This window comes from Polypterus senegalus, chromosome 5 (genome assembly GCF_016835505.1).
Source record: "Polypterus senegalus isolate Bchr_013 chromosome 5, ASM1683550v1, whole genome shotgun sequence".
In the NCBI taxonomy this organism is placed as follows: domain Eukaryota; kingdom Metazoa; phylum Chordata; class Cladistia; order Polypteriformes; family Polypteridae; genus Polypterus; species Polypterus senegalus.
Window position 1 is genome coordinate 152,406,311 of NC_053158.1, and position 12,332 is coordinate 152,418,642.

General features: G+C 33.8%; 1 protein-coding gene across 4 annotated transcripts in view; it reads right to left on the bottom strand.

The window, feature by feature from the left end:
- LOC120529589 (collagen alpha-1(XVIII) chain-like) overlaps nt 1-12,332 on the bottom strand; it is a 258,159-nt gene that overhangs the window by 89,324 nt on the left and 156,503 nt on the right. For all 4 annotated transcript variants that reach the window (XM_039753509.1, XM_039753508.1, XM_039753506.1 and 1 more), the window contains 5 exons: nt 10,288-10,323; nt 5,570-5,614; nt 4,824-4,886; nt 1,451-1,486; nt 1,275-1,358 (listed from right to left, as the gene is read on the bottom strand). In XM_039753509.1, the coding sequence (XP_039609443.1) occupies nt 1,275-1,358; nt 1,451-1,486; nt 4,824-4,886; nt 5,570-5,614; nt 10,288-10,323 (264 nt within the window). The remainder of the gene's footprint in view (nt 1-1,274; nt 1,359-1,450; nt 1,487-4,823; nt 4,887-5,569; nt 5,615-10,287; nt 10,324-12,332) is intronic.

Here is a 12,332-nt window from a genome sequence, read left to right on the forward strand (position 1 = left end):
ACAATCCCAGACTCAGAGATAGTATTTAAAGGAAACAATCGCCAGAAAAAACTTGTGTCTGTAGATTCAAGGTGATCTGAGATGCTAAAGAGAGAATGATTTATAATACTTAGGGAGTGAGAAAGTGGGGTTTACACTCCACCTAATATACAGACATGTTTAAAAAGGTACTGGGGGCAAGAATCACAAGGACCTTGATGTTTTGCACCTGTATTTCTTTCCTTGTTGTGCCAGGGATTAATCTCCTGTTATTTACTAAATTTACAGCTTCACTCAGTACATATGGCACAAGAAAAATGATTTGATTTTTACTTAACATTAAATGTTTTCTCTTATAAAGCATACTTTACAGTAACATATAAGAATTTTACTAAATCAGGATATAGGCTGACAATATGAATGCTTGCTACTATTAGTGACATTAGCATTCCCATTGCCATGAAAAATATGTTTTTCCATGACGAGTGGAATTAATATGAATGATATAAATGAAAACATTTCAAGTATTCAGATAATGTATTTGTTTTCCTGGTGTTATTACGTATGTACAGGTGCACTCTTCAAAAATCACTTCAAAACAGTTACTCTTTCTAGCTTGTCTTATCATTAACTTTTGACCATTCTACTAATAGATGTATGCTAACTCAAATACAAAAATTAAACTTAAAATTATTAAAAAAGTTTTTCTCAGATCTTGCCAATAAACCAATAACACTCAATTTTTTTAATTAGTACTTAGGGTTAGGGTTAGGGGTTTCACAAGCTGTGTCCTCAAAATAATTTCATGCATGATCAGTCTTTGCTTAAAAAGTTTGAGAATTTAAATGATGTTTGAATTCCCTATAAATACTTACAACAATAACACATGTAACTGAGAGTCAGCTACTGGTTGCAGACATTTGCAACAAATGAATAAACACATTACAATTGAGAAGAATTAAATAGATCCGTTATTGGAAGATTGTTTGATCCTGCCATTACAAGCTATAGATGATATTTAAAAAAATTAACTTTTTCCACTTTTTTTTAATTAAATCTTCTACAGTAAAAATAAAACCATGGATTAATGGGTCCATTTTAACATGGTGAACGACTAGACTGAAAGAGCCAATCTCCTCTTTTAGTTTATGTTTAATTTAGTTTTAATTTTATGTTTAGTTTATGGTGCATGTTGCAGTAACTTCTTAACTCCTATTGAGCTGAAATGAGCTAAAGCGTTTCACAGATTTAGCTTTGGTCTTATCCAGCCCATTGTTTAAATAAGCATTACTTACATCTTGTAGTGATATCACTGGTCCTGGTGGCCCAGGAGGCCCAGGAGGGCCTGTTATGCTCACTCCATCCAGTCCACGTTCTCCCTTAAAAAGAAGTAAATAACAGTTAGTAAATGAAATATTTCTTTCTGTGGAACTGAAAAAGTCAGCACAATACAAACACAATTAAATCATACCCTTTGGCCTTTGTCTCCCATTTCACCTTTTTGACCCTGTGCAGAAAAAGTATATTTGTTAGATCTCAGAGGAGTTTCACATTCACTACAATAATGTTAATTTGCAAAACATACAGAGACAGTTTTCTAAAGTCTAAAGCAAAATGATTCTTTCAAAAAACAATGAATAAAATGTACAAATCAAATCTCGTCCTTCTCGTTATTATAATTGATCATGCAACTGTAGTTTTGAAGATGTTGCTCAACTGTAATTTTAAAGATGTCCCTCAGACTAGCAAAGAGTTATTTGTCTTTGTTAACTGCCTGCATTCAGACCTTATAAGCAGGCAATAAAAAGTTATGTATGATTGGCTGTGTATTTTTCAGAACTTAGTAGATCCAGTAAAAAAATGTGTAGAAGGAATAAAACAGAAGCTTGCTTGGTATTTACTACATAGAGTAATGCTCTAGAACTCAGTTTACAGTCGGATCTGAAGTATAAGAATTAAATGTATCTCATATAACTTAAACATCTACTCTGTCTGATGAAATCAGCAATAGAACAGAACATTACATTATAGCCACTATAGTTTTATACCACAGTAAAAATAAAAAAAAATTAATGTTTAGGAAACATGATGTTTCTATTGACACTGTGCTACATCAATATCTATGCATATACAAATATATTTTTGTTTAAGGAATGAAATATTGTAGATAATGCCTTTATATTAATTTAGAAATTATTTTTAGTATTTGTTTTATTAGAGAGAGAAGAAAATGAAAAGGCTTTAATATGAAATATTGTAAAGATTAACCATGGCTCAGCATGCTTACTTGACTGAGGACAACAGAAGTAAATGCCTGCCAGATTCCAAAGAACTTGAATGGGTTTATTAAAAAAACAATCCTAAAGCTCTGTTACTATGCAGACTAAACCACATGCAAGAGAAAAATAATCATACAATGCTTATTACTTTTGCAAGTGAGACATATGAGTCACTTTTATTAATAGCACAACTTTAAGTGATTCACAATTTTATTATCCTATACCTTGAACATTCAAAATGATATGAAGAATATAAATCAGAGCTAAAAAATAAATCTGTGTCAAAATACGTAATGGCTATTTATACAACAACATAGTTGTTTTTGCAGACATGCCACAGTGCACAGTCAATGCTGCTAACAGTTATATTTAAAGTACAGTGATTAAACTTTGATTGCATAAAATTAAGTTGACCGCTAACACTTTCCGGATAGCCAGTTTCTGTTGTGGTCAAATAATCTGTGGGAGAGCTCTGTTTGTCCATTCCATATTGGGAGTTAAAGCTACAATTAAACGGCTGTGCAGCAGCAAATCCCGCCACCATGGCTTTGTGAAGATGTTTCTTAAGATGAGGCGGGTAATGGCATAACTCAATCAGGAAGAAAAATATATTAATTTGAAAATCTGGAGTCTAAAAATAACATCTAAATGTGCATGTAGCTTGCAAAGGATGACAATATTATCATTGTGGTGCAATATGTTTTTACCGTCCAGCTTTGAATGGAGAAACTTAGCATATACAGTACTGCTTTTTTTCATATTCGGATATTGGATACTGACATTACAAATGCCCCTAAATAAACATATAGATTTTTATGAATACTTTTGTTTTACTAAGTTTCCTTGATTTCCCTTTTTTACACAGGTTCCCCCACACTTCTGTGCTTTGAATACATAGTAATGAGAAATGTCAAAGATGTACCAGTAAGCACTGTTACTTTTATATGTTCCATGTAATACACTAGTGGCGTATTTCATTTAGGATATCAGACAAAAACAACTGAAGTCATTACAAAGCATTCATAACAAATTCTTATGAACACAGTTTGTTACTCTATTTTATCTATTTTGGGCAAGATCTTGAATATGTAAAGAATAGCAGTCAAATGATTAAAGACACCAATGGGTCTCCTTCCATTAATGAAGGGTTACCACAGTGTTCTAGCACTTTAATGCTAATATAACGTTCAGTGTTATGGGGATACCACAACCAGCAGGGGGAGGTCTAGCCTGGTGTCTTTGGTTGAAATAGAGGTCAGTTTGTGACTCAAAGGTAGTCCTGGGGTTTCTGGAAGTGATCACAAGAGCTAGGGTTGAGGCATAAAAGGACCTTCTGGTAAATAAGCCTGTGAATTTAAAGTCAAGTGAAAAATAGGGCAAGAAGAAAAAATAAACGTGGAGCGTTATTTATGTCTGCTGATTGAAATCAGTAATCTGTTAGCACTAAGTATATTATAATTCAGTGTTCATGCTGCTAAAAGTACTTCTAAATATCATGAATATGGTTGCTGATCAGATTCTGAAATATCTAAAACCAGGTGTCTTATGATTAATATGTGTAGATATGTGTACATTTTCTTGTTGTTAAATTCTATACTCCGTAATCACAGTATATTTCTTACATATGTTAACATTGCTTTCACATATGATAGCTCCACAAAATTAGAAAGGTTGTCCTACACATCCATCCAAATGATATACCATAGGCTATTTTACAAGTGCCTAAAAACCAAAAAAAGAAGTACGCATTCTTTCACTAGAAATGATTTTGTTGGTCATTGTATGAAGTGAGCTAATAATGAATCTACTATAGAAAGGACATGCATGCATGCATAGCACACTGCCAGAAATTAAAAACTAGTCTAAAATATTTGACGAATAAGGCTTTTTTAAGAATCCTGAGAAATAAGGGGCACCTGATCATCCAAATTATGCAGCACTCGTCCAACTTGAGATGCTCCAACACTGCTTGAAAGACCTGTGTGTCACAAAGATTTTGTGACTTCTTTGAAGTTTTGAAGGGATACATGGTGACTGGCTGGATGATCAATCAATCAATCAATCAACATTTATTTATATAGCACATATTCATACAAAAAAATGTAGCTCAAAGTGCTTTACAAAATGAATAGAAAAATAGAAGACACAATAAAAGATAAACATAAGTCAACATTAATTAACATAGAATAAGGTCCGATGGCCAGGGTGGACAGAAAAAACAAAAAAAAACTCCAAAGGCTGGAGAAAAAAATAAAATCTGTAGGGGTTCCAGACCAAGAGACTGCCCAGTCCCCTCTGGGCAATCTACCTAACATAAGTCAAACAGTCCTCTTTGTATTTAGGGTTTTCATGGAAGGACCTGATGATGATGGTCACGTAGACTTCTGGCTTTCAGTCCATCAATGTTGGTGCATCATGATGCTTTGAGTAGGTGGCAAATGTGTGGCAGATTTTAAGCATGGAAATTGGAATGTGATAAATGATTTCCCAAACTTAAGCCGCTAACAGAGGAATAAGCTGAAGTATGTAATATTTATAGAGTAGTATGGTTAAGTCAAAACTAACCACAGGTCCTGGCTGCCCGGCTATCCCAGGAAGTCCATCCACTCCAGTCAATCCTGGTTCACCCTAAGTAAAAAAAATAGGAAAGTCAGACCTAAAGAGGTTACCACATTCATTAAGCAGCTATATGAGTATAAGTAATTTTGGTTTTGCTCATTAATCTCTTGCTGCCAGAATGAATGTATATAATGCAGGGCGTAACTATAGATGAGATGCCAGTCTATTGCAGGGTACACTTAAGCACACACGGAGTTTATTTATCATTAAAATAAAAACACAACTTGAGAGTAAAAGGATCAAAGTTAGAATAACCATAACCATCTGTTACCAATTGTTTTTCTTTTGTGACCTTAGCAAAACAGCCCCTTTCAACTTCAGAATACAATTCTTTTAATACTTCAGTCAGACTAAAAGCTAAATATGTTTCTTTTCAGATCTAAACAGGTTTTATTGCCAAACTAAACTGAACAAGAGTTCATCCTCTGTAATAATCTGTTGATTTAAAAAGAAAAAATCTAGCACCAAACTGGGAATGCAGGAGTATAAGACCTATACAAATGCCAATGTACACGTAAGCTGCATCTTTCCATCAGCCATGTTGGGGCACTGTCAGTTGTTAACTGACCCCATAATACTCACATCCCATACCTGTTTGAACAATGTTACAGAGTGGACATGGCCTGTATAATGTTCATTATCACCGTATTTCAAAAGTGAAAGTGGAAATTGACTATCTAGTAAACACTTACCTTTTGACCAGTTGCGCCAGGTGGACCAATATCGCCTTGCTCACCCTGCAGAGATAGATAGATAGATAGATAGATAGATACTTTATTAATCCCAAGGGGAAATTCACATAACAGAAATTCAGTGATAAACTGTTACTTTTATAAATTAGGAGTCTAGAAAGTAACAACATCTAAAATTAAGACATCTAGGCAAAGAGATCAATTGAATAAAGTGAAAAATAATTTACTACAACCAAATACAGTATATATAAACATCTTATTATTAATATTGTTATATATCAACCTGAATGTATGTGTTTTATTGTGAATGTTGTTGTTTTTTGAATTAACTATTTGCCATATTTTATGAACTTTCTATTATGTCTCTGCTTTAAGAAGCAAACCATTTTGACTTGTTGAATAAGGGTACTACATTAAATGGGTGGCTTTCATCAATGAACATTATTTTGGATTTCCCCAGCAATGTTCTGCCACATACTCACCAGGCTGTCCATATCAGCATCAGTAATGTTAGCTGCCCTCTGATTGTACACTTAAAACATCAAAGCTGAACACAGTGACAATAAATAATGCATAATGTCTGATTTATATAAGACTCCAATGTATTTACATACATTCTGTCACTATAACCGTTTCAAAATCATTAATCCTGAATGGTGAACATACAGATTTCTATTGTTCTACAGTATTTTGTTTTTCCCAAAAAACTTTCTCTCTTTAGTTAATGATATTATATTAATTACAAAATCTGACTTATGCCATCTTGCTGCTAACTGGCTGAGTAAATCTTACACCATTCCTTTAGCCGAGGTTGCGCCAAATTTTTGTACATTCCTTCCTAAATCATAATAAATTAGTTGAGGAGGTGGCTTTAGGTTAGTGTTGTGTGATGAACTGCAGAAACAACTGCCTCTAAAATATTAGGCAAATTTATATTCTTTGAGGCTCTCATATTAGATATTAAAATGGAATCCAGCACAACTGTTCTAATAGTATACAGATCACTAGGGCCTTATTCATCGTACATGATTGAATTTAACTGCATTTTATCTAATTTAGCAATAAATTCTGATCATGAAGTATTAATGGGGGAATTAGAATATTCAAATAGATTTGGAAACTGACACTTTTAACAAATATTTTACTACTGTGTTAAACACAGTAAGGTTTTGCCAGATTGTCAGTGTCTCATTATAACGTACACGGTTGAGATTCAAAATTTAAATGAAGTAATCTCTGATCATTTTTTAATTACATTTGATTTATTTTTGCAGAGTAAAATGAAACCAAACATAATTATGGAAAACAATCTAAATCAGATGACATTTAATTATAATGTGACTTTCAAAGATATCTTGGATACAGTAGCTCCCATTAAAACAAAAGGGATTAAAGCACATAGAAACTAACCCTGGTTTAATGACGATACTTGTGCTCTTATATTAGAATATCAAAAACTGGAGTGATGGAAAGCAACAGGTCATCCGAAGTCTATGGACAGGCAGTGTCAAAAATCTATATAATAACTGTCTTTGTGGCCCACTCTGACGACTAATCTAGTTTAATAGATGATGATAGCAGAAATAATCCTTGTGTATTGTTTTGAACAGTTCTTAGTCTATCTAATGGAAATTCTGATCTGCAATGCAAATACCTATACAAATTTGCAGTGCAGATTTTATGAAATTCTTTGATGATAAAATGAAAAATATCAAATCCTAGATTTCTGCCACAAACTAATCATTTTGCATCTCTTTATGTGCACACTACTTCAGTAACTTTAATGTGATGACAGAAAAGGAAGTCATAACTTAAATTTCTAAAATGAATCCTTCTACCTGTCTCATAGACCCAGTCCCAACAAAACTAGAAAAAAGCTCAATGGCTGTATTGGCAGCACCCATTCTTAGCATTATATATACTGTGGTTCATTACTGAATGTCATAGTACCTAATGCATAAAAAATGTTAGTATTCAGACCATTATTAAAAAAATACAGTTAGACCCACATATGTTTAACAATTATAGACCTATTTCAAATTTACATTTTCCTTCTACAATACTTGAAAAAGTAGTTGCAATATAGTTTTAGTATCACCTTATATATCACAACTTTAATTCCAGTTTTGCTTCCGCATTGGTCAGAGTACAAAAACAGCACTAACCCATGCTTTACATAACATTCTAATATGCTCTGACGATGGTAATTTCATAGGAATTGCGTTCTTAGAATTAAGTGCAGTCCTTAACACTGTTTACCACTCTATTCTATTACATAGGCTGGAAAATTATGTTGGACATCATGGCAGTTCATATTTACCGTTTCAGTTGTACAGGAATGTGTTGACAGTATTCCATCATTATACTCAAAATTCAAATATGGTGTCCCAAAGTAGCACCATGGAAACAACTACGAGACGATCAAGTTAGCGCTATACAGGCTTTTAGCCAAAGGGTGATGCAAGGAACATTATAAATACAGGGAATAGTATATCCATCCATCCATTTTCCAACCCGTTGAATAGTATAACTTGGCCACTAACCTGGCCCTGACTATGCCTGTTTTCTGTGTCTGTGTATAGGAGAGTGGTAGCTCCCACTGCAATAAATAACCCTGCTGTTCCTGTTTCAAGTTGAATAAAGCTGGTTTTGCTAAAGTACTGAGACTCAGCCTCGTGTTTTGGGGTACAAGACAATGACTCATGTGTCACAATATGCTTCCATTGGGAGTTGTCATTAAAAAACATAATATTCGTTTTCACTTATATGCAGGTGATACTGAGCTCTACCTTTATTTTAAACCAAATGACGTTTCTCCGATGCTGTCCTTAATTAATTGTGTCTGTGAGTTAATGAAGTGGATGGATGATAACTACTTGTCTCTGAATACAGTTAAAACGGAAATGCTTTTTACTGGGGGCGGGGTTGGGGGAGTGCAGACTTAACCAATGTTCTGTCACTTTTTAATTCATTTGGTATAAGCATTAGTTTTACTGAATCAGGATACTACCAGCTTAAGTGTTATCTTTCATTCAAGTATGTCTTTTAAAACACACATTTAGAGAAAAGCCAAGCAAAATGACACCTTTTATTGGCTAACTAAAAAGATTACAATATGCAAGCTTTTGAGGCAACTCAGGCCCCTTCTACATCTTGCCCGAAGAAGGGGCCTGAGTTGCCTCGAAAGCTTGCATATTGTACTCTTTTTAGTTAGTCAATAAAAGGTGTCATTTTGCTTGGCTTTTCTCTACATTCATAATGGCTAACACGGTACAAAACCCTAGTACTAAACACACATTTCAAAACAATCTAAAAACTTTTTTTCAGTCTTAGAAATATTGAAAAATTAAGATGGCTTCTGTATGTGGAGGATACTGGGAAATTAATTAATGTATTTATTTTTAGTAGGACTACTATAGTGCATTATTCACTGGAATTCACTGTTATATAGGCAGCTGTTTATTCAAAATGCTGTTTCAAGAATCATTACAAGAACTATAAAGTAAAACCACATAACTCCAATTCATAAGTCTTTCTACTAGCTTCCATTTAGGCTTAGTCACTGCTTATCTGTCTAATTTTATCATTATTTACAAAGTCAAATATGCCTTAAGATCAAATTCCAGGATAAACAAAATAACAGTCACAGGTGTATTTTTTAGTACAAGGCCTCAGAGCTGTGAATAGTGTATATGGAATGCACTTTCATGCTCAGCTTTTAAATCCAGGCTGAAGAATCAATACTTTAATCTAGCACACCCTGATTAGACCTGCTCATGAGCTGTGCATATTGTATATCTGTTTGTTACTCATTTCTGTAAAAATATGAGAGATACAGCAATTGTGGAATATTGCTAGCCCTCCTCTATTGTTCTCTTCTCTGTGTTCTGCTGTAGCTCTTGATGCCACTGCTCTGCTTTATGATATATTCATAGAAAGACATCTGTGGTACTGTAAGCCTTGGAATTAAGTAGTTACATTTTTTTTGTTGTGAAATTAGACATTCCGACAAAGATGTATATTGTAGAATGCTTGGGTGGGGCTGGGAAGAAAGTTAGCTTTGTTTTCCAGGACTATAACCAACAATGGACCCACCAGAGGTTTATTTTCTCTAGGAATGATACTGACTGGAGTTTATGTTTCCCTCTCCTCTGTTGTCAAATGGTCAAAGTTCAAAAATGAGGTTAAAAGTCAAATATTGTTAGGTTATATTTATGGTAATCACTTTGCAGCTGTTTTTTCTTCCAGTAAAAAAAAAAAAAATATGACACACTTTAAAAAAAATGTGTCTTTATTTGTATTTATTAAGTAATTAGTAATTTGTAAAGTTTACAATTGCATTTACCTATAGTGTGAAATTGTAACAGAGCTCTGAGCCTATATGAAGTGAAGAGCTCTACAGGAAAATACTGTAAACTGAATTTCTATTTCCAAAATATCTCTTCCTTACTTTTTTCTACATTGAATGATTGATAGTCATGCTCTCAGGAAGTAACTAAATTACAGTATCTGTCTGATGGGTATAGTGACTCTTGTCCCAAAAACATCTTCAAACACTGCAGTGTCTTAACACTTAAAAAAGGTATAATCTCATTCTTGGATCATGTGCTACATCAACACTTCATTGTAATAAATGGGGAACATGGCTGGTCAACTCCCAGAAAATGTGATAAAACTAGTGATTTAGTTATAAGATACAATTTAGAGTGGTGTTTTACCTTTGATCCTACAGGGCCAGGCAACCCAGCAATTCCCTAAAAATAAAAAAATAACAAAGTTAACTTAACTATTTTTGTTAATTGAGCTTAGAATAAGAGAACATTTATATTGTGTGCTATTACATCATTTAATTTCTTGTTTAAACTAGCAATGGTAACTTGCAATTTGCCACTTACAGTGAGCTTCACTAAATGAACATTTTTCTGTGTACTACATACTGTACTATTTTTCTTACTACACCTCACTGTGGCAAAAATGCTCACCAAACTAAAATCCTTGAATATTTTAAATCAAACATACATCTAGTATAAAATATGCGATGAAGTGAGAGATACCTGCAATATGAAATGGACATGTAATATGAAAAAGTGGCGATTCTAATTGAGCACAAAAAAGTACTAATATAAAGACAATAAAAACTTGAACACTTTAGAACAGTACCAGGAAGGTGGCTTCAATGCTAAACATATTAATGGGCCAGGCTAAAATGCACGAGAAAATCTAAGATGTTATACCCATATTTTGCAATTTTCAAATAATTTTTGTTATTTCTACAGAGCTTAGAACTTTGGCTACATCATACTGAGTCAGGTAGGTTGTATGTCCTGGGTATTTGAATAGAAATAAAAAAAGAAACAACACTTTCTTTTAGATCTTTTCATCCAAACAATACATATATGTAAGGCCCCCAAAATGTAGTCACCCCCTTGAAATGTATTATACAATACTGAATCACAGTGAGTTTTATTTGCTTTTTTTTGACATTGACAAATAGAAAATACTTTAAAGTCAATGTAAAACTAAAACTGGTCTAACTTAATTACAAATATGAAACACACAATAATTAACTTCATTAGTATATGACACATACCTGCCAATTAGGTTTAGAAGTCACATAATTATTTAAATGGAGATCGCCTGTCTATGGTCTAGGTGTTTATGTTAATTATACTACAAATACACCGGAATATGGAAGGTCAAGTTTGTGGTGAGTCAGTATAGTGTCCTGTTTTACACAATGAAGACAACAGAAAACTCCAAACAACTCCATGAAAAGGAGACTGAGAAACAAAAATCAAGAGCAGGGGTCCCTAACTCCCGTCCTGGAGGACCACATTGGCTGCAGGTTTTGATTCTAACCCTTTTCCTAATTAGTGACCTGCTTTGCTGCTAATTTACTTCTTTTGAATTCATTTTAATTGACTTGTTTTTATAAGATTTGTTGCTCTTAATTTTTTCATCGTTCCTCTGAATTTCTTTGTTTCTTTCTTTAAATGTCATCCAAACAGAAGACCAACTAAGTAAGGGTCTCAAACTCCAATCAATTTCACTCCAAACAGTTGTTTAATTAGGCGCTGATTCTTGTTGTTAATTAAACCCATTCTTTAATTCTATGGCTTGTTGCTGCTCTCATTGTGCAATAGCATACATTTCCGATATTGTTGATTTTCTCTTTTGTAAAAGCACTGTTAAAATGTTTTGGGGACCTGAGCAAATCGAAATTCTTGAGACCTTTCTTTTTCTTTATTTTCACATATTGTATGATGGACGCGGTTTGCTGGTCATGTTTTGGCTTATTTGGTATCTCATTATTGTTTGTCAGGAGCTGCCAAGGAATAAGAAACAATAACGGGTTTGAGTCTTCAAGAGCAAGTCAGGTCAGTAATTAAGAAAACAGTTACAATGAAAACCTGAAGCCACTGTTGGGGAAAACCCTGATCAAGAAGATGGGAACAAGGAAACCGTGAACTGTTAAATCAACCACTAAGAAACAGAAAGAGTATTGCACAGCTGTAAATGCAGAGAAGACCATACATAACAACTGAGTGACTGAGAAAAGAATAAGACTAGTTAGGAAGACTACTAAGTGACCTATGAAAACTCTGAAAGAGGTACAACCTAAAACAGCTGAGTTGGAGAGACGGTGCATACAGCCTTTGTCTGGATGCTTCACCAGTCACAGCTTTTTGGTAGAGTGGCAGAGAGAAAGCCACTGTTAAGTAAATGCACATGGTATCTCAGCTAGAAATTTCCAGAAGGCAAA